This window comes from Hyperoodon ampullatus (genome assembly GCF_949752795.1).
Source record: "Hyperoodon ampullatus genome assembly, chromosome: 6".
NCBI classification, from domain to species: domain Eukaryota; kingdom Metazoa; phylum Chordata; class Mammalia; order Artiodactyla; family Ziphiidae; genus Hyperoodon; species Hyperoodon ampullatus.
In genome coordinates, this window is record NC_136919.1 from 35,067,934 (window position 1) to 35,091,241 (window position 23,308).

General features: G+C 44.2%; 1 protein-coding gene across 4 annotated transcripts in view; it reads left to right on the forward strand.

Annotated features, from left to right (window-relative positions):
* Positions 1-23,308, forward strand: part of PALM2AKAP2 (PALM2 and AKAP2 fusion) — a gene marked incomplete at both ends in the record, with an annotated part of 349,406 nt that overhangs the window by 83,908 nt on the left and 242,190 nt on the right. For all 4 annotated transcript variants that reach the window (XM_079707064.1, XM_079707065.1, XM_079707066.1 and 1 more), the window contains one exon: positions 4,316-4,446. In XM_079707064.1, the coding sequence (XP_079563190.1) occupies positions 4,316-4,446 (131 nt within the window). The remainder of the gene's footprint in view (positions 1-4,315; positions 4,447-23,308) is intronic.

Genomic DNA, 23,308 nt, shown 5'->3' on the forward strand with positions numbered 1-23,308 from the left:
CTGGGAATCCTTATACAGACTGTAAGTTTGAGAGGCTCTGTTCTAGTTTTGTTTTCCGAGGCTGGACCTGCCCACAGAGCAAGAACCAGATTTACTTCAGGAGGTCTCTCCATCGGCCTTTCAGGAGCCCTGTCAAGACTCCATGTGTCAACTGGCAGCTCCCCGTCTGCTGCTTCTTTGTCTTGACTCTTCACAGTTGCCTCCACTTGACAAATGCGAAGTTTTGACAGTTCTTAGTACCTGCACGCTTTGATAGACTTTTTTTTTTTTTGATGTATGTTACTTGGACAATAAGGGCATAAGAAAAGAAAACTTCTTAGTTTTAGTTTTCACTTCTGCTGAGCTCTACTTGTCACTAAATTCTGAAACACTCAGGCGGCCATTGAGAGCCAGAGCGATACAGGGAAGGTGGTGCTTTGGGCGGACGTGCGTGATCAGTACGCACAGGTGCCTTACATCCGAGGCCCTAACACAGTCTGCTCTAGGGTACAAGGTGAGGGGATCTGGAGTAGGTTAAGGAAGCCTCTGGAGGCAAATGGATTTGAATTGGTGGTTTTCCCTGACAGCAATTACTTTGGGGCCAAGTGAAAACTCAACTAAGCTTTTTTGTTTTTGTAATGTCAAAACACCTTTGTGAAACAGACTTCCCTGAGACCAGGCCCATTGTCTTGTTCTGTTAGATCCTCTCTTCCTAACTCCAGCTGTTGCGGATGTTTTGGTGATGTCACTGCTGTATCCAGTGAAGAGACAGATCTGGGGGCACATATGCTTTTGGTGTTCATGGTCACCAGGCTGCTTTTGTCAGAGGTACTGACCAATGGCTGGGGCTAAATCAGCCAGAAAATGGGGTGGGGTGGGGTAATTCAACCCTTCCCTTGGTGGCAGGAGGCACTGGGTAAAGAAGAGCAGACAGAACATTCCCAAAATCAGCCACTTCCTCGCATTTCAAGAAGCCCTGGCTTGTAGAGCATCTCCTGCTGGGGCACAGAAAACTGGGACTCTCCATGGCTGCCTTTCCAGAAGGGTCCACACACCAAGTCTGAGGTTGCCAGCATATCAGTCTCCCAAAATCCTGAGGTTTTTACCTTCCACGGGTGGAACTAGGTTAATGTCAAACATTTTAGCACAGGAAGCTCTCTGAAAGGGTGACCCCTTCCTCCCAAGTAATCAGAGTGAAAGACAATCGAGAATTTTCCAATTCACCCATTCACTCATTCATTGGCTGGAACTGAGCCAGGTGAGACAATGAGATGCAAAGCTGAATAAGGAATGGCCTTAGCCATTGAGGAGCTGGGAGTCTACAGGGGGGACAGATATAAAAAGAAATAATTTGAGGGCAATCTAAAGAATGCTCTAGGAGTTCCCTGGTGGTCCAGTGGTTAGGACTTGGCATTTTCACTGCTGTGGCCTGGGTTCAATCCCTGGTCGGGAAACTAAGATCCCACAAGCCATGTGGTGCAGCCAAATAAATAAATAAAATTAAAAAAATAAAGAATGCTCTAGAATATGTTCTCCACTATAGGAGACACTAATCCTGCCAGCAGAAGTGGAGGAAGGCTTCTCAGGTGGCATTTTACCTGCTCTTTCTCAGGTGAAAAGAGGAGAGACCAAAGGAACAGGACGAATGACAAGAATAAACATTCCTATAGTACTAAGTATAGACCCAGCACTTTTAATGTATGAACTCATTTAAATCCTCATAACACACCTCTGAGATGAGCACAGTTGTTGTGTCCGTTTTACGGATGAGGAAACTGAGGCTCAGTGAGGCTAAGGGCCTGTCCTAGGTCACACAGCTAGTAAAGGGCAGACTGGCTCCAGAATCCAGACTGTTAACCATTGTTCAGCCTGGTCTCTTGGCATATGCGAGTGTGATCTCCCTGGAGAATTTTGAGTGGCTTGAGTGGAGAATGGTGGTTCTGAGGGTTTTGTTTGTTCGTTTGTTTGTTTTTTCCTTCTGTAGCCCACTTAGGAAGAGAAACCAATTTACCCCACCCATTCCCACTTTCCAGTGAGGGGTGGGGGGAATCTCTGTAATAAAGCTTTGGAGAATGTTGTAGTTTGCTAGGGCTGCCATAACAAATTCCACAGACTGGGTGTCCTAAACAACAGAAATGTATTTTCCCACAATTCTAGAGGCTAGAAGTACAAGATGAAGGTATCAGCAGGGTTAGTTTCTTCTAATGCCCTCTCCTTGGCTTGTTGATGGCTGTCTTCCTCAGGTGTCTTTACACGATCTTTCTGTGCTTGACTGTGTCCTAATCTCCTCTTTTTATAAGCACACCAGTCATATTGGATTAGAGCCCATCCCAATGACCTCATTTAACATTAATTTCCTCTTTAAAACCCTATTTTCAAAATAGTCACATTCAGCAGTAGTGGGGCTTAAGACTTCAACATATGAATTTGGGGGCGGGGACACAATTCAGCCCACAGGAGAGCCACCAACATACACAGATTGCACCGTGAGCTTTCACACATGATTTTATATTATTAAACAATGCCCTATACATTTTTAAGTATTTTTTTACACTTTCTTGAGTAGTCCTTGCAAACTATTTATAACACGTTTACTGGCAACATGTTAGCAATGCTGTGTAACTGTTTAAGCACATTGGGGTGAGAGGGTGGCTCCTGTCTGCAGTCACTTTAGCAGTACAGTTAAGAATCATATATGAACAAACTGGCGTCTTTAATGAACGGAAAGCTGCAGGTCAATAGCTGTAAATATGCTTCTCTATGCACTCTAAGAGTGACCAAACAAATCTCCACCAACGACTTGTAATTCAAAAGGAAGAATAACACCAGTGAAAACTATGGCCACCTGGACACCACCCTGGTGATGCGTTGCTAACAAAAGGTCCAACCAGAAGTGCAGGAATTCCAGCCACCAGAACTTGCTGCTGTACATCCAGCTCCTGTACATCTTGCTCCATGGTGCTGAATGGTTGCCTGGCTTCTCAGTAGAATGGCAGATCAGAACCATTAATGAATTCTAATTTACTATTACTAAATGTTAGTAATTTTTAGTGACTCATTTTATAGGTTCATAATAAATAGCCCATAATCCCATGTAAAATGAGAGTTTATGAACTTGTGTATCTTTTGCTTGTAAGAGCTATCGAAAGGAAACTAGTAATCTGAATTGTGTGTCCACAATGTTAGAGACATAGTCCATTCTCTTACTTCTGTAAATCATATTTAATTGGTTCCAAGCCGTGCATGACCTGGCTCTTAGTCATCATGAGAGCTCCCTTTCTTTCACTTCCTCACCCTAACTAATGAGATCAAACGAGATTCAGATAGAGGGGATGCCAGGGAGCCGGAGAACCTAGCACTTACTCTGTGTTGACTGGCTTCAAGGCCATTATTCCAGTCCTTGCTGGGAAGAACTTGTCGCATGCCCTTCTTCTGGCAGAATTGGTGATGCATCCTCACAGTGGTCCATTCCCATGACCACCGACCTGCCCACAGGGATGCTCAGCCATGATGTCCAGCCTCTGGCAAACATCCAGTAACCACCAAATGCCATCTAGGTAACCCAAATCAAAAATCCTCTCCTATGCCTTACATGCTTTGCTCTTCATTTTAGGGAGTTTCAACATGCCTTTCTCTTGAGCTGTTTTCATTTCCCTTCTCAAAGCACTAATCAATCACTCCCTCCTAACCACTGACCCAAAACACGAAAACTTTTCATTTTACTCCATGATTATATTGGGACACAGACACACAGGTGGGGTGCATAATTTTAGTACCATTAAGAGACAACTGCTGAGGATGGTTGGGAGTCATTAAAAATGAGTTTTTAAGAAGAGGCGTGACATAGATTAATCTTTTAAAAAGAGCACGTGAAGATGGACTGGATGTTACAGTGATCTTAGGAAATGTTATAATGGAACTGTAGTTGCATAGAAAAATGACCTTATTTTAGAGACTCGTACTAAAATATTTATGGGTGCCATGTCATGATGTTTGTTATTTACTTTAAAATGCTTTGGTGGAAAGAATATATGGGAAAATATGGCAAAATGTTTATAGTTGTGAAATCCAGATGAGATTACACAGGCATGCATCATATAGTTTCCTCTGTTTTTCTGTATGTTTTCAAGTTTTTTAATAATAGAAAAGTGGAAATCAATCCTTTTGGCGGCTCTCTGGGCCTTAGGCGAGAGAGGCAAGTAGGGGGCCAAGTAGTGAGAAGCGATTCAGGTGGACACTGATGAGGGGCGGAGCTAAGATGGAGACACCGCGGAGGGAGAGGAGGGTGTGGACTGAAAGGTATCATCTAGTCTGTTCCCTTCGCTCATTCCCACAGTCCAAAGTGCTTCGGGAAAAATGGCTGCTGCAGGGTGTACCTGCTGGAACTGCGGAAGAGGAGGAAGCCAGGCGGCGGCAGTCTGAGGAGGATGAGTTAAGAGTCAAACAACTTGAAGGTAACATTCAGAGGTAGGTGGTTTCCAGCCCGGGCCCCCAAGCTGTGACTTTACAGTGCAGTAACCACCTCTCTCCTCTAGGGGGCGTTTCTCAATGCCGTCACCTTTTCCCAGGGCTTTAGAATTATCTTCCTAAACAGAGTAGCTACGTTGTTGCCACTGAAACTTTTCCATACAACCCAGAATTTTGACTCTGAGTACTAAGTATTGTATTGGGATGTCACACAGTACAGTGATGTCTTCATGGACCAACTAGGTGTGGTAAGCAGCTTGCCCCTTCACTAAATGTCCCGTTTTTGAGTTCTTCTGTCAGCTTTTGTCTTTTTCCTTCTTGAGCTCAGGCTGTTAGCTGTTAGTGGGTCTGTTGTCAAATTTGCTACATTTGATCAATTTGAAATGGGAAAACTGTAGCCAAGGGTCTTGGAATTGAAACTGAGGGCACCCCTGTGAGCTCTGTGCCTGGGCTCTAAAAAGTAACTTTGTATTGTCTAGTTTCAATGCTCAGAGGGTGAGTTGCTTCCTTTATGGTCCTCAACCAGGTTCTGAACATTTCAGTTTGGGAGATAAGTGACCTTTCTATGGCCAGTGGCTGGCCAGGCTCAGACAGAAGCAAAATAAATATAGGTTTCTACTTGGGAACTGTAGCCACGCCAGGTCCCAGGGCACCCAGCCAGAGATGTGAGATGGTGGGGGAAGATGGTGTGTGGAGATGCCTTAGAACGAAATCTCCCCTGCCACTTTATCCCACCAAATTCTGCTGGAAATCTCGCCTTGGAGAGGGTCATCTCTTTCTCCTGAGGTTTTGAGCTCTTTTTTAAAATACAAAGAGTAGGGCTTCCCTGGTGGCGCAGTGGTTGAGAGTCCGCCTGCCGATGCAGGGGACACGGGTTCGTGCCCCGGTCTGGGAAGATCCCACATGCCGCGGAGCGGCTGGGCCTGTGACCCATGGCCGCTGAGCCTGCGCGTCCGGAGCCTGTGCTCCGCAACGGGAGAGGCCACAACAGTGAGAGGCCCGCATACCACAAAAAAAAAAAAATAAATAAAATAAAAAAAAAAAAAATACAAAGAGTAATAGCTAACTTGCTACCAGTCATTTGTACCCAAGAGTAAATGAAGCTGGTGAGGGTACCTAGGGGACCCCAATAGCATCATCAAAGGGAAAAGCAGACTGACTGTAAGCCCCAAAGGCCTGTGTCCCTACTTTGCTTGAGCCCTTATGCCCCTTAAAGAGTTCTCAGAGCAGCTTGCCCAAGCTTTGCTTGTGGGGGAAACTGGCTAAAAAGTTTATATGGGGTGTGTGTGTGTGTATGTACATATACATAGATACACGTATACACACACACACTTTTTCTTAAAATACAATGGATAAAGGCTAAATAATACATATATACACATATATATATAACATTGGAAAGGCTAAATTATATATTAGTGTGTGTGTGTGTGTGTGTGTGTGTATATATACCATTAGAAGAAGAAGTTTTAATCCTGTAAATACTGACATCAAGCTTGTGAAGACAGGTACCTCCAGAACCCCAGGAAAAGAAGGGACTTCATGTTAGAAGCCCAGAAGATAGAAAGGGGAGGGAGTGGAATGAAGTAGCTCAGAGTCCTGAGCCTTGGGGATTCCCTCTCCTCAGAAGTGGCTCGGCTTGCTGCATCTTAGACAAGATGAGGGAGCCAAGGATAATGGGAAATATTGACAGTAAATTGGAGAGGAAAAGGTAGCTCTGAGACATGGTTTTATAGGAGGTTTGTTTTTAAGTCTCAAAGTGGCAAGTCCATGGTGCTTTCAGCTGCAGTGACAGTTGATACCGTATAGCATCTCATAATCTTTACTCTTGTTAAAAGCTCCAGTGCATTTCCTATCTCTTTCTTACTACACTACACTCCAGATGGGTCTGGCACCAAGCAGATGCTCCATAGCTGTTTGTTGAATGAAAGGATTGGGGCTGGGACCCCTGCCTGGCAGAGGGAGGCTGGGGAATTACTCTCCAGTCCAAGTTGGCAAAATTCTAGGAACCAAGTGGCCTAGGCACTGTCTATTCACAGCAGGAACCGTGATTCAGGTTCACATGGGGCAGCATTATACTGCTGAGGAGTTCTAGGCAGGATGAAGAAACAGGGATGAGAATTGCAGGCCCCCTCTGGTATGGAGGGAGACAGTATACACATGGATGGGCAGAAAATTTGATTTAAAATTGTTTTTTTAAAACCTGGATATCTTTCCTCACTGAGCCTGACATGTGCATTCATTTCATGTAGTAGGTATTATTACAGATGGAAGGCAGACAGGATTTGGAATGTAGGATAAAACCAGTTCTATGACCTTTTCTGGTTTTCTTAAATGGCATCAGAAAACGTGGTCTTCAACCACATTGGCAGTTTCACTTTGGCGTGAATACAAATATATCGTTGTTCTAGCCCCATAGGTGGTAACTCTCACCTGTGATGAGCCATTACACAAGGGAGAGGAGTCTCAAATCAAGACTCAGTTTTGGCTAAATTAATCATTGGAGTGAGATGTAAGAGTTAGGAGCTGGTTTGTGGTTCAGGTGGGCATGACCATACTCCGAAAAATAAAGAGAATCTCTTATTATCCTTTGAGTCAACAGAAGAAAGAGCTCATTCAACGCATGCAGGCAATCTCTTGGAGGCCATTTAAGAGAGAGATTCCCAAGCCAGAAGGAAAGAAATCATAACAGCCTAAAGGGGCGGGGTGGGATGCTTAGGCCTGTATTCAGGGGGCGTTTCCTTCTGCCATAACCATGGCTTTGCTGGACATCGGCCAAATGGGCATTGGCCATTTGTTGGAGAATGAGCTGTGTTCCCTGGAGCTGCTTTTCTGTAGGAGCAGGGCTGCCAATGGGCATCATTTCCTCCTTAGGGCCTCTTGAGGGAGGAGTTTCTTCCTACCTTAGATGTCAGTTTCTGCTTCCCTTCGTCTTACTCGTAACTTCTCTTCTACAGTATTTAGCATCTTTAAGCTTCAGTCCCAAGGGAAGAAAGGAGCTCTCCCCGCTCCTTCCTTAAAGGAAAGGAGTCACCTAAGACACTTTCCTGAAGTCAAGCATTGGTTCTCTCTCACACTCTTCGTCACTTGAACTGCTTTAAAGGTTCATTGTAAACATAAGCATCCTCCAGTCTTACAAGGTCTTTGTGGATTGGCTGGCCTGGCTCTGCTAATTTTGTCCGAGCTCGGCTAAGAGACTCTAAGCTGTAGGTTGGATGAGCCTGCTCTCATTTTCCCTGCACTAATGAACTAACCGTGACAATTTCCTTTTACAGCAATGGCAGAGGTGCAAGGGGGCTAAACAGGCACAAGGCGTAGGCTCAGAACTGCCCACGAGCCATTAGCCAAAGCAAGTCAATGGCTAATCCCAAAACCCAGGGGAGGAGGTAGACAGTCAACCTTTTAGAGAAAGGAACTCAGAGTTATGGGGCAAAGGGTACAGATACAGGAAAGGGTGAAAATGGGTACTAATCCTTCAGTCTTCCAGAAGCATGATTGTTCAATTAACAACTGCAAGCATTAGGGAAAACTGACCAGCAGGAGGGAAAGTACAGAATAGCCCAGTGAATGAGAAAGAGGATAAACTAAAACAACTCAAGAATTCAGAGGAAAAGGAAGAAAAGAATAAAAGAAAATATGAGCGGCTTTGAAATAAGATCTGATCTTTATGTAATAGGAATCCTGGAAACTGTCTGCAGGTCAAATGCAGCAGAAGCACTAAATTAAGGAATTCTATAGGAAAATTTCTTCGATTGAATTGGAACATGAATTTGTAGATCTTAAGATTTGGGTCCATCTAAGTCCTCCCCCAGCAACAAATCAGATTTTCCTGAAGAGACATATGAACTCTTTTCAAACTATATTAGTATATAATATAAATGTACTAAAATATGTTAGTACCTTTAGGCCCTGAAGGTATATTAGTCTCTTTTGGTGAATCAGGAGTAGCTTAAAGAACCTGACGGAGCCGTAGAGAATAGCAATCCAAGAGCAGGGAGAACGCCTGCAAGGAAAGATTAAGGGAAATCAGGGTCAGTTAGTTTAGAACCAGAGAAGATAATGATAGCAACCTAACTCAGAACTTCAAGTGTGTGTAGGATTTAGGCCACATCTGAATTCTTTATGTGTTGGCCATTCTGAATATGATAAAGACTTAAAATAAAGCATGAGAATTTGCACTTAGACATATGTCTGTTTCCCTAGATATCTTCAAGAAGAAAGAACATAACCACCTTTCTAATTCTGATTCCAAAATTCTTTACAGTGCCAGTAGCCATACAGGAAGTTCCATGTTTACAGACATGTCTTCCAAAATGTTATATGTAAATTGGCGGTGATTGGAACTGAGAACGTTGTCTGTTTTTAAAACTATTATATGTGGTGCTTAGGTTTTTAGGGCAGCCCACAAGGAGGACGGAAAGGAGGGGAGGAAGAAGGGAAGGGAGGGAGGGAGGGAGGGAGGGAGGGAGGGAGAGAAAAATGTAACTAGACTATTAAATCTGGGCATTAGAATCACTTGGGAATAAAAATATGAATTCCCAGGCCTCATTCCAGGAAATTTGGATTCAGTGACCAAGGTGAGGAGCCCTGTAATTTATGTTTTTCAAACAGTGCTCCAGGTAATTCTTTTGCATGGTCAGGTTCAAGAACAATTGCTATAAATGGAAAAAAGCATAGATCATAAGTGAAATCCCATTATAATACCTGTAAACCCTCAAGGGAAGTGAGAAGTAAATAGTGTTTGGAAGAAAATTGATTTCACCCAAACAGATAAAGAAGGACAACCCTGACCCTTGATTTCAGACTCATTCAAAGCCTTAGTACCTTGACTCAAGGAAATTTGAACCCTGCTTTGGGACTCCTGTAGGTGGGAATAAAGCTGTCTTCTCTGGCATTGGGCTGAGGTCTCCCTACCATAGGTCCCGCCGTGGAACCAAGCTTTTCATTTGAACTTGATTGGAAACAGCCTTGGTTTACCAAACTAAAATTGCTACCCGTCAGGAAAGATGGCTGCTTTCCCAAAGGCCAGAAAATGCTACCATTTTTCAAAGGTTTCTGGCTGAAATTAAGAGCACGATAGCCTTGAAACGATGACTTCATTGATGACAAATGATATATCAATTGTCAAATTCTTTTGCACAACTTTTCACAGGGCAATTTCAGGATGGCCCCATCTGTTGATTGTATTCTTGGCTCACTAGAAACCAGGAGCAAAATAGGCTAAAAAAAAAAAAGAAGAAAAGTTGGAATTGTTGAAAGCAAAATCTGTACACAGATTTCTTTTTTCTTTTTCTTTTTTAAAAAAATTGGATATCACATCTGTCTGCTTTATTTCCCATTGGAGTGCTATATTGAGAAAGCCCAAAAGATTGTTTCTGGCTTGGGCCCGTCATCCACCATTGTCCATGCCATCACTGGATGTGATGCATCCCTGGGGGCCACAAGTGGGTTTCCCATTGATGCTTTTGGAGATTTTAGGCAGTTAGATTCACACTAGCTGTATCTATTTCACATCTGCTCCAATCAACAAGTCTTGTCACTTGCCGTGGTTTTCTCACCTGAGATTCTCTTTCTTATTTAACCAGGTTTTATTTAAGTGTTTGAAATATAGTGTTCTTAACTTTCTTTGATTAGTGAGAAATATGAGGAAAATTTGTTCCCCCACCTTGGAATTACTCCAGAGAAGATGAGAAACCTCATGAAGTGGTAAATGAAAAGGGAACAAACTGTCGCAAAGCCAGGGTTCTGATTCTAGCTCTGCTGCTAATTTGCTGTGTGACTTTGGGCAAATCTCTCATCCTCTCTGGTCTCAGTTTCCTCATCTCTTCAGTGAGAGGTCTCTCAGGGTCTTCCAGATGTGGTATTCTGAGATCCTCTAATTTGGGAAGTTGGCTAGAGATCCCTCTTCTGAACAAAGAGATCTATGCAGAGAAATATCACTATTGTAGAAGGAAGTAGTTTTGGAGACAGGCCAGAATCGGGGAAAGAGGTTAAGTTCTCAGGAAACAAAAGCTCCGTGTGTAACTGACTCATCCCAGAGGTGACTAATTCATCTGAACAGCTGTCAGTTCTAAAGTATGTCACATCGAAATATTCATTGAATAAAATATTGATGCCTCAGTTGCTGACCCAGAGAAGGCCATGCAACTTTTTAGAAAGAAAATTCAAGATGCAAGTGGTCTGGTTCAGTTCTGCTTCTGACTCAGGATTCTTTGAGTGCCTCTGTTGGTCTCTGATGGACACCAGAATTCACTTAATTTTCCACATTCTTAAGACACTCAAAGCAGAAGACTGGTAACATCAGGCATAAGCATATGTGTGTTATATTATGGGATTTTGGCAACCAAGAAGATGACAGTGACCCACAAATAGCTGTTCTAGAAAAGGCAACCACAGAAATGTTCATTGGAATCACAAAGGACACTTGCTTGGGATTCAGTGTGTTCTTTCTACTTGCTATTTTTAAGTCTGTGATGCGCTGTTGTTTCTTGGCAGGGCACAGAGCATGCCACATTGGCTCTCCACATCTGTGCACTCCTGGCCACATTTGGCAATCTAGTCCTGCCAAATTCCCATTCTTTTTCTTTCACTAAAATAAATCTTTATATAGTGTAAACCATATGGTGATATAATGGTAGCACTATATTGTCTAATATTCATTGGTCTCTTACTCTGTTCTGGTTACTGACTTAGCTTTGGGGCCTCCGTGAATTCATTAATATTCTCATTTCATCCCCAGAACATTCCCACAAAGTAGTTGTGATGATGATGATACCCATTATACAGCTGGGTGAACTGAGGCTTAGGAGCTAAAGTAACTTGCTGCCCAGAATGACCCCTTTAAGAAGTGAATGAGGGCTTCCCTGGTGGCGCAGTGGTTGAGAGTCCGCCTGCCGATGCAGGGGACACAGGTTCGTGCCCCGGTCCGGGAAGATCCCACATGCCGTGGAGTGGCTGGGCCCGTGAGCCATGGCCGCTGAGCCTGCGCGTCCCGAGCCTGTGCTCCTCAACGGGAGAGGCCACAACGGTGAGAGGTCCGCGTACCGCAAAAAAAAAAAAAAAAGAAGTGAATGAGCCAGTATTTGAACTCAGCTCTGCCTAACTCCAAAGCACATTCTTAAAAACCTCAACAAAAGTGGTTATTTTAAGCTAAAAATCTCTGAGACTTGTGATATTCAGTGAGATCACACCAAAATTTCCCTCATGGTATAAGTGGATGGATAAGGAACGTGCTCCTCCCTCCTCGGGGACCTTGAAAGTGCTCCACTGCGCATGATCATCGTGACTGGGGAGGCTGCCCCCTTCATGTTCTTTCAGGAGGTACAGGTTCCCTTTTAGGTTTGCTTCCCTTCCTTTGCTCGCTGAAGCCCTTTGCTCCCGAGTACACTTTCTTGGTTGTCTACAGCCTAATCTCTGCTGGAAACAGGGTGTGATTATGTAAAGGGCCCCCAGCATAGCACACTGGTTAGGAACCTAGACCTTAGAGTTTGATTGACCTTGGTTTGAGCCCTAGTTCTGCATTTATGAGTTGTTTGATCTTGGACAAGCCCTGTAACGTCTCTGGACTTGAGTTTCCTCACCCGTACACTGGGGATAACAATGCCCGTCGTGAAGCGTGGTTGCAACTTGTAGAGATCATGTGCATGTGCAAGTGCCAAGTACAGTAGGCTGTCATGAAGTAAGAGTAGTGCTACTGTTATTGTTTTCTCTATCCTTCTGGAGAGGGTTTCCAACAATAACACTATTGACATTCGGGGCCAGATAATTCTTTGTTGTGGGGGACTGTCCTGGGCTTTGCAGGATATTTAACAGCGTCCCTGCCCTTTACCTAGTAGATGCCAGGAGCACTACGCCCACCCCCAGTCATGACCGTCAAAAGTGTCTTCAAGCATGGCTAAATGTCTCCTGTGGGCTAAAAATCCCCCCCGCTGAGAACCACTTCTCTATAGGTGTTGATACTAAGATAAAAATCACCGCATCAAGTAGCTTCAGAATACAGAACCCTTAAAAGATTTATGAAGATAACATTAATGATTCTTGGTGCAGAATGACGTAAAGTCTTTCAGTTAGTTGAAAATAGGAGTCTTCGCTCAGGCACTGAGCCACGAAAGTCAGTTCTGTGTTAAAAAGAAATGGTTGCCTTTTTTTTGGCATCCAATGCTGTGCTGATTTTGCAAAGGCAGTGAGTTTATGACAGTTCTACAGTTCATAAAACTGTAGAATCTTAGCATATGCATAAATTAGGTGCTGTTATCTGGATCAACTTTTATCTGATACTCCAATTTGCAGTGAACCCAGGGAGTGCGAGGCAGTAGACAGGCTCTCCCCAGAGGCTAAAAAATGACAGGAAGCTTACTTCCCCACAAAGTAACACCCAAGTCCACATTGGAATAAGTCTCATTATCACAAAGAATCCTCCCTTGGGATGAAAGTTATGTTCTCTGCAACTTTTCCCGGCTCTCTGGTCCCTACCCTGCCCCCTAGGGACCACACAGAAAAGTCCCTCTTTATAGACTGAAATCTGGATGCTCCTGGGTTGTGGTCAGCTTAGGAAGCTGAGTCAGACAAGGGAGGAAGCACTCTGAAATTACATTCAAGCACATCTGCGTTGCACGTGCGTTTCCCAGTTGCCAATAGTGGAAGAGCCTACCGCCCGATGTTTCCCAAGCATCTTGCCTTACTCGGGTTTTGTAGGCTCCATTATAATTGCCTCATTGTTGGTTAGGTAGATTGGGTATAAAGTACCTGGAATGATGAAAATAGTGGGAGAATTCCATCTATACACTGAGACCACGTAAGAGCCACACTTGGGGGAAGTTTGCATTTTGCAGCCCTTAGAACAATTGCCGTAATTGAAGGAATTATGCAAAGTCAACTTTCTTGGCAGCTGGTCCCAGGCTTTTTGGCCTATGATTGCCATGCCTCAAGTTTCCTCTCTACAGATGCTTTGAAAATAGTATTTTTCTGCCCCAATAGCTTATAATGTGGTCACTTCTAACCCCTCTATATTCTTGATGGATCAAAAACGTCAGGGGTCCTTTCGATATTTTCTTCCATGGTCTTCACCAACTGTATACCAGTTGTGCATTCTGAAGGCAATGGATGGTCTCTCGGGTCCTTTCCATCAAAGACAGTCTATGATCTTACAACATGGGGGCCTTACAGTCAAGTCTGATGGCTGAGGTCCAGCGGCCATGGGGACCCAGGCAGGCTTTGATGGGGAGCAGACTTGCAGGCAGGCTGACCCGACACCTCCATCACCACAGTCTGCAGCCAAGTCGATCTCCTGAGCACAACCCCGCTTTGTATGCTCTCTTTTCACTACTTAGGCCCAGAGAAGAGTCCTGTGGGACCTGCTTATGACCTATCACTGCAAGGCCTGCCTCTCCTGGACTTTCCAGTTTCTCCTCCCGTCAGGTCCAAGCCTTGAGCCCTCCAAGGCAGCAAGTGGGAGATAAGCTCACAATCCCTCTCCCGTTCTAAGATTCCAGTTCCCTAGCAGACGTGCAAAAACAGTAGAAGGAATGCCCCTCTTCTTACTGTTACCCCACAAGCAACTTCTGCCATCAAGCGTTCTTTAGATCTCTCACCCAAAGTGTAAACCTTAACAGTGGGAATTTCAGGCCAGGTGAGAGGAAAAGGGTGTGCAGCAATAGATGAGTTAGGTTTAGGCCATGTTTTTTAGGAGGGATTTGCCTACATCCTCATTCCCATCCCTTTTTGGAGAAACTATTTTTGAGCACATTTGGTGCACATGTGCAATTACACTTGCAACGTGTAGAATTAAGGTTTATTGTGCTCACAGATTCTCAGTCAGGAATTTGAGCAGAGAACAGTGGTAATGGCTTGTCTGTGCTTCACACTATGTGGGACCTCAGCTGGGAAGACACAAATGGCTGGGGGTGACTCAAGAGACTGTGTGCTGGAATCAACTTCACGGCATGTCTAGAGCCTCAGCTGGGATGACTCAAGGGCTGGGTGGGACTAACATGCTCGGCACCTCCACATGGCCCTTCCACAGGGCTGGTCTTCTCCCTGCATGGCAGCTGGGTTCTGTGAAGGAGCACCCCACGGGGAATGTCTAGAGAGCAGACATTCCAAGGGAGCCAGTGGAAGCTGTAAGACTTCTGTCCCTGCCCCCCTTGGAACTCTGGTAGCATCACTTTCACTGTGTCCTGCTGGTTTCAACAGAGCCACTAAAGCCAACTCAGATTCAAACAGAAGGAAATGAGAATCTTTACCTCTTGACGCGAGTGGCAGGGTCACATTGCAGAAGAGCATGTGGGATGGAAGAGATTTTTGTGACCTGTTTGGAAAATACGATTTGCCTCAGAGCCTATGTTGTTTGGTGCATATTTGAAGCCTAGTCTTTACTATTATGTAGCTTTTGTTTGAATGTTCCATTGATTATTATGTTGTGTTCCTCTTTATTTTTATGAATCTTAAAATTCTTTTTTTTCCTTTTTGACTGTGCCACATGGCACGCAGGATCTGAGTTCCCCAACCAGGGGTGGAACCCGTGCTCCCTGCAGTGGAAGCACAGAGCCCTAACCACTACACCGCCAGGGAAGTCCCTTAAAATCCTTTTTGATGCAGTTAAAAAACAAAAAAGGGTTGAGGAATATAGAGGCCCTAAAGCCACATGTGAAGTGACAAGACCACAGTGCTCCCTTCTGTCTAACAGCAACCTCTCTCCACCCCGGCCCCCCACTACTAAGCCTTTTGATCTCCTTTGAAACAGAATCTCTGTTGGAATAATACACACTCCAGGGATCTCGGAATCTCACGTTTTTCCCTCCCATGTGAAAAGGCAAAGGAAAAAAGTGAATAATGTTTGAATATTGCCAGTGCACAGAGAGTATCTGTAAGGTTAGGGATACTTCTGCCAGCACAGACTGTCACCCCAATCTGGGTGCCTGGAGGAAGGATTTTACGCACTGCCATGGTATGTGGCGTGAGGGTTGCCACCTTAGCCAGATTCTGTCTGGAAGGACTGGACATCTCAACACCAGTGGCGTTCACGGCCATTGCTGGGCCACATGGCTCTTTAGTGCAAATTAGAAAATGCAGCTCCACATGAGGCCACCGTTTGGAAAAACCACTGGCTGGATTCTAGCCTCCTCTACTCCTTCGGCAGGTGTCTGCGGGCAGAAACAGGCTGTATAGGCACGTGCATTGGTCCTGCTCACTACTCAGTCTCCACTGGCCTCCTTCCTATCGGTCATTAAGGTATTCCCAGTTACCTCCTATTCTTTTTTTTTTTTTTTTTTTTTTTTTTTTTTGCGGTACGCAGGCCTCTCACTGTTGTGGCCTCTCCCGTTGCGGACCACAGGCTCCGGATGCGCAGGCTCAGCGGCCCTGGCTCACGGGCCTAGCTGCTCCGCGGCATGCGGGATCTTCCCGGACCGGGGCACGGACCCGTGTCCCCTGCATCGGCAGGCGGACTCTCAACCACTGCGCCACCAGGGAAGCTCCTGCCTCCCATTCTTTTTTTTTTTTTTTTTTATGTTCCCATATCCCCTCCCTTTTTTTTTTTTTTTTTTTTTTTTAATAATAGTTGGGGAACTTTACTCCCATTCTTAAATAGTCTCAGATAAGGCCAGAGGAGATGGAGAGGAAGCTTTTTACAGGCCACTGGGGCCTGTAAAACAAACAAGTAAGCCATCAGTTATAAGCTAGTGGGAAAGCTTCTATCATGGAAGTTCAAAAAGAATCTGTGGGAACATATGCAGGGGAGGGGTACTTAACACTCAGATGAGGGAGTGCAGGTAAGACTTCCTAGCATGATGTGTGTGGAGAATGTGTTTTTTAGCTCTTGATTTTATCTGCTGTTGATTTTCAGCAAATTATTTTAACTTTTTACATTACTTTACCTTGCGTTACATTACATTGTATTACATTATGTTCATTCTTGACTAGGATGTAAGTTCCCTGAGCACAAGGACTTCATGGATTACTCACTGTATTAGTTTCCTGAGGCTACTGTAACAAATTACCAAAAACTAGGTGGTTTTAAACAACAGAAATGTATTCTCTCACACTTCTAGAGACCAGAAGTCCAGACTCAAGGTGTCAGCAGGGCTGTGCTTACTCCAGAGGCTCTAGGGGAGGATCCTTCCTTGCCTCTTCTAGCTTCTCGTGGCCCCTGGCATCCCTGGGCTTGTGGCTGCATCACTCTCCTCTCTGCCTCCATCTTCATATGGCCTTCTTATCTCCCTGTGTCTTCTCCTCCTCTGCCTCTTATAAGGACACTTACCATTGGATTTAAAGCCTATTCAGGTCATCCCAGAGGATCACATCTCAAAATCCTTTCATTACATCTACAAAGACCCTTTTTTTCCAAATAAGGTCATACTCACACGTTCCGGGGTTAAGATGTGGACATATCTTTTGGGGGACCACCATTCAACCTACTACACCCACTATATATATGTGTGCAAGTGCCTGTGGTACTGTATGGTGCCTACTAGGTTGCTCTCAATAAATATTTTTTAATTTAATTGATCTGTATCAGCTTTAGGACATCTGTAGGATTGTCATGAGGTTGAAAACAAACATTTATGTCTAGAGATGGTATAGGGCTGAGATTACAGCAAAGAGTGTCAGCATCCCACTTGCTGGTTCAGTTCCAGGGTCTCCACTTGCTATCTGTGTAATCTTAGGCAAGTTTCTTCAGCTTTACTTTCCTCTACTACAAAAAAAAAAAGATAATAAACTAATAATGAAACAAACTATTGGGTAGCGGTGATGATTAAATTAATATATACGGAATGCCTAGAAAGTACTTAGAACGGCCTAGGACTTGGTGCCCAATCGGTTTTAGCTTTTATTATAAAAATAAAAGAGTGATGGGACCATGTACAGTATATAAATAACCCCAAATTATTTGATTTTACCAGACTCCCTCTCCACTCTCAGAAACAGCTGAGAGGGATGCCACCACCCTAAGCTTAGCACGCTGTTTAGAAGTCAGCTGCAGCTGGACATACAAGTCCAGTGGTGACTTGGAAGCACCAGCCCTCACCCCTAGGACATCCAGGGCAGAGGAAGAAAGGAGGCTGGGAGCACAGTGCTGAAAACTGCTGCCTTGCAGGGGTGGGAAGCAGCTTTTGTCCCCAGGGCAGCTGCTCCCTCTCTGGTTCCCTCTGGCTCTGTGATCAGCTCCTGTCTGTTACCCTGAGGCCCTCAACAGGAATTCTAAGGCTTCCCAGGACCTGTCAGCTAAAGTGGAGGATGAAAGAGAACAACTCCAAGGACAAAAGAAGTAGGACAATATGATAGATTTGAGAAGAACTCGGACCAGTTGTGGGGCAGACCCAGTTGAATAGGGTGAGAAGCTAGAGTTATCTCAGCAGGTTATTATTATTTTTTTAAATGTAACCTTGTGCTTTCCAGTTGCTTATTTTTTTAAAAATTGTCTAGGTTGTTAGAGTGATGCCCTGCTCAGGTCCTTAGGAGACTTGCTTTGTTAGAGAAAAATGGCTAAACCCAGTGCTATTTAAACTATGTCCATGGACCGCTTCTGACCAGGTAACTGTTTATTACCAACTGTTTATTACCAGTCATTACCAGTCTATGACAAGATAAGGACAGGAATTGCCAGAAAGGTGTTTGGAAACCTTAATGGCAATCTGGCATTGTCATGACAACCAAGTGGGTGCTCAGTGGCTCTGTCTCACTGAATAGACCAGTTTGCAGGTTGTTGCATTTCTGGGCAAATTGCATGTGTCATGAGCTGAGTGTCTGCGATGGGTTGGGATAAACCCTAGTCCTTGACCACACTGCTGCAAAGCAAACACCAGAGAGAAGAATATATGCCCCAAGATCATAGTTTTTGCCTAAATGTTTAAATACTGTCATTGCCATCTCTTTGCACCAATTTATCTTTAGATCTAGAAAAAACCTTACAGAGTCTTTAGACTGAGCACCTCCCCACACCTGAGGCCAGGACAGACCCCAGGACTCTCAGAATAACCCAGCCAACCAGTGATCTTCCTGCAACTAAACCCAGGTCCCCAGTGCTCTTTTAGAGCTGCCATCCTTGCCTATAGCTAATGCAGAAGAAAATCTCAGCCCCTGACAAGGAATCAAAAATTCCAGATTAAAGCCCCAGAATGATGATATGGTTTTCTTGGGAGCAGCTGTTTTATAAACAGGATTTGGGGGCATCTCAGGCCTTCCATACCGGGTAATGTGCTGCTGCTGGGGTCTGCTCTGTGAAGCAAAGGACAGGACTCGAAGACACTGACCTTTTAATATTAGCCACACAGATGTCTTGCTGTGTGATTAGTTAATGTCCCAGCTGAATCTGTAAATAGGAATAAGAATAAGATTTTCTGTCCCTGGGGACATCCTAAAAATTTTGGTCAGGCTGTAAGAGGAGGCCCAGAGAGATGACTTGGCCGGGGAAATCATCTGTAAGACTCTCTCTCCATGGTTAAAAAAAATCATCTGAGGGCTGGAAGAGACCCTTGGCAACTGGTGTGTTCAGCCCCTGCCTTCAGCTAGGACTACAACTTCCACCATTTCAAAGTGATGCATATGTCTCCTATTTTTAAAGAAGGGAAGGGAGATTCTACAATTGGGTGGCTATTCCTTTGGCCAGTGCTGTCATGGCCTTGACAATATAAATGGAGCCAGGCAGGGAGGAAGCCATCTTCAGGGCACAGTCCTACTGTGGGAGAGTCAGAAGGGACATCCTCATATCTCGAAGATGGTAGCACTTAGGTTCCAAGTGTGTCCTGTGTCTTGTGGAGTCCGATGCAGCTCTGATAAAGAACATTATTAAGATGCTCCTTGGGCTCCTCTTTAGATGGTATAATCTCACTGGCTTTCACATGTCCTACATGGAATTTTCTCCAGCCATCTTTTGCTTCATTTAGTAATTAACCCCAAGTTCTCTTTTGCCACTCCTTAGGCATGAATCCCAGGCTACACACAGAATTATAGTAGCAAGAAATGTGGATTTTCCACAGGTTTAAATATTTGCCACTTGACCTTTTATCAAAGAGCTCTGTGGAAGGCAGAGTGGTTTAAGGTCAAGAGTAAGCATTCTCTCTCAACTCAAATCTTCACTTCACTACTTCTCATGGCCTTGGATTGCTTACTTCATATGTCGTGCCTCAGTTTCCTCATCTGTAAAATGGAAATACTCATACACTTTGAGGATTGTTGAGAGAATGAAATGAGTTAACACATATAAAGTGCTCAAAATAGTATCTGACAAAGATGCTAGCTGCTAGTTTTCTACCATGACCCAAAGCCTAGGTTTGCTTCAAGCGAATAGAATCAATCTCAGACCAAGTTTTTTCACTATCCATTTATTAGAAGGGAGTTTAATTTATTTCGGAATTATGTTCCAAATCATATTCACTTTATCCCGTATAAATAAGTATAGTTATACAGTTGTTTTTTCTTTGGAAGGGGGGATTGGCAATGACTCCACATCGCCGTTTTAGAGACGCTCTCTGTGCCTTGTGCTGCTCACCTCGTCTCTCTGAAATTACACTGTGTTTGCTTCCAGCTCATTCAGTAAGACGGGGTGTTGAGGGGCTCACTTAACTGTTTAGATTAAATGTTCTTTAATCACTGGAGTATGGGAACTTGCATTAAAATAAATTGTAGTTAATCACACTAACAAACCAGAAAGATTTCTGATTTATTAGGGCAAAAAATAATTTACTGAAGGGTCCTTTGAAATCTATTTGTGGCTGTCTCTGTTCTCCAAGGAGAATTAATGTTGGATACACCTTTTAAAAAGATTTTGAACAAAAAGGGCACATAAGCAGTGGTACCCTACTTCCTTTGCCACAATTGTACCCTTCACACCTGCCCCAGGTCACAGCAACACCAAGGTCAAGCTCCCAATACTTCAAGTACAGATGTCCTTCACCTTTGCACATACACATGCATACACACTCCCATTCTCCAAAATTTTCTTTCCGTAATGTTTCACGGAAGAGGAAACAGATCTCAAAAGTCCTGTCTTTCTCAGGACTGAAGCCATTTTGCAGAGTGCTGAATTCATGGTTCTGCTTTTACATATGTTAGAAATATCTCCTGCCTGGACTAGTTTATGTTCACATTCATAAAAGCCGACAGGTGTTTCCTTTATTAGGACATGCTCAACATTGCTTGTTGAAGGATCGCACCTTTTAAAAGTCAATCTAGAAAGTAAAAATTTGTAATCTTGATAAAAATAAGATAATACTTGTGAAGATTCTAGGAATGCATAGCTGATTTTGGAACAGCCATTTGTTGTAAAACATTCTCCCCATCCTCAAACTCCACTGACTCCATACCCTGCCTTCACTAACTATCCTCTCTCTCCTCCCCTTCAGCCCCAAACTTCTTGGAGCATCAACCATGCTCAGCACCCACCCTCTTCACCTCCTATCCACTCTCCTCCGTGTCTTCTGACCCTGTACTTGCCACGCCACCAGTGGTTCAGTGCGATGGAGACTTTTTTTTTTTTTTGCGGAACGTGGGCCTCTCACTGTTGAGGCCTCTCCCATTGCGGAGCACAGGCTCCGGACACCCAGGCTCAGCGGCCATGGCTCATGGGCCCAGCCGCTCCGCGGCATGTGGGATCCTCCCGGACCGGGGCACGAACCCATGTCCCCTGCATCGGCAGGCGGACTCTCAACCACTGCGCCACCAGGGAAGCCCCGATGGAGACTTTTTAATCCTCACCTTAGTTGACTGTTCAACATCAGGTGAGACTCCTGAATGCTCCCTATTTCTTGAACCATCCTCCCTCCTTGATGTACTTGCCATGGCAGTATCCTTGATTTTCTGTCTCCTCTTCCTCTGTCCATCCTTGAGATGTTGGTTTTTTTGGGTTCTTATCCTGGTGCTCCTCTTACGCCTCATATTCTAAGTCATATCAGTTGCTCCCATGGCTTCTGAAATACAAACATTCTCTCATTCCAGTTTTTTCTCCAGAGCTACCCATTCAGTCAGCCTTCTTCTGGACATCTCAATTTGTATCTCACCTAAACACCTAAACCTCAGCATGTTAAAAATTGAACTCATTACTCTCTCTAATTTGTTCCATCTCTTTGGTTCTTAATTTCTTGAAAAGCACCACTGTGCACCCAGTTGCCCCAGTCTGACACCAGGGCATCATCCTTGATTCCTCTCCCCTGCTCAACCCCGTGTCCATTCACTCATTTTATATCGCAAATATTTCTAGAATGCTTCCACTCTTTTCCATCCCCATTGCCATGACACTAGTCCAGGCCATCATTACCTTTCACGTGGGTTGCTTCAGCACCCAGTCTCCCTTCCTCTAGTATTGTAGACTTCTAGCCCAAACTCTATCCAGCCACCAGAAGTATCTTTCAAAACTTCTGTCTGATGATGTCACTTTCCAGCTTAAAGACCTTTCCCCCATTCCCTTTGGAATGCAAGATAAAATCCAAACCCCTTCATATTTATGATATGACCTCTGCTTGCCTCTCCAGCCTTATCTCATCAGTGCTTCCTCCTTCTCCAATCACCGGCCACCCCAGTCACTCTCTGCTGTTTCCTGGAGAGACCAAGCTCTCCCTGGGTCAAGTTCTTTGTCCCTGCTGTTCCTTCAGCCAGGAACACTCTTCAGTCCCTCTTCACTTGGCTAACTCTTATGGATCCTTCTGGCCTCAGTTAAGATACCACTTTCCCTAAGCCCTGAACACTGGTTTGCTGTCCACCAAGAGCATTTTTAGCCTAGAACTTCCTGTATCATAGCACATATGAAGCTGTTTTCTGTCTCTGTCTCTCCCTCCAGCCTCAGCTTCCTGCAGAGTAAGAGAGTGTAGTGTTCACTTTTGTATTCCCAGATCCTAGCACTGCTTGGCACAAAGGCTTTCGTATATAGTTACTGGAAGGAGGAAGACCAGAATGAAGGTAGCACAGGTGACACACCCACAGTTGCTTTAAGTATAAATGCTTGTGAGATTTCTCCCTGACAGGCATTTCCTACTGAATATTGGGCCTTTGTCTCCGTTACTGTGATTGACATTTAATCATGACATGAACTAAAAGAAGGAGATTGTTTTCTTGGCATGGCTCTCATTTATCTAGAAGTATGGACAAGTACTGCCATGAGCAAATGGCCATGCTTGCAACTAATTGCTCTGATGTGGTTGATATAGTATTCATTTGGAACAAGGTTATTGAATAGATATTCATTGAGCATCATACATAGCAGTGGGAAAGATGTTGGAATTATACAAAAGAGGTCAAAGTGTTCTCCCCTGCTCTTAGGATCTAACAGTTTAGGTGTCCGATGGATGGAATATACACATGACGGGTTCCAGGAACATATCTTCTACTACTCAGTGTAGTAGAAGTTCAGAAAAAGGAATGATCATTGAGGGCCTTAGTATTGGGGCTTTTACCCTGGTGGGATATGGCTGAGATCAATCTTCCTAAGATGTATTCATTCATTCAATAAACATTTATCAAAATGCTTATGATAGAGACCAAGCTAGGTTAGAGATAAAGATGAAAATGGTATAATTGCTACCCTCAAGAGACCTATAATCCACTCAATTTTAATGGAAGACCACTCTTCTAAGTTCCTTAACTGTGGGTGTTCAGAGATCTCCTGAACCTTCTGCATTTATGTTTCTATTGCTCATGATTCCCATCATTTGATGTTAGAAGGTCCCCTTCCAGGAAATACTTCGTACCACCAAGAGAGTTAACTTTAACCCTAGACAGCACATGATGGTCCCAACCCAGAACTTTTAATACCTGAATCTTTTAAAGCAGTGATGGTTCATAGCATCACTTCCTTCGTTTTTACTTCTAAAAAATAAAAGATGCTAAGTCAAGTTTAAGATGCCTCACTTCATTGGAAGGAAATTCCAGGCTT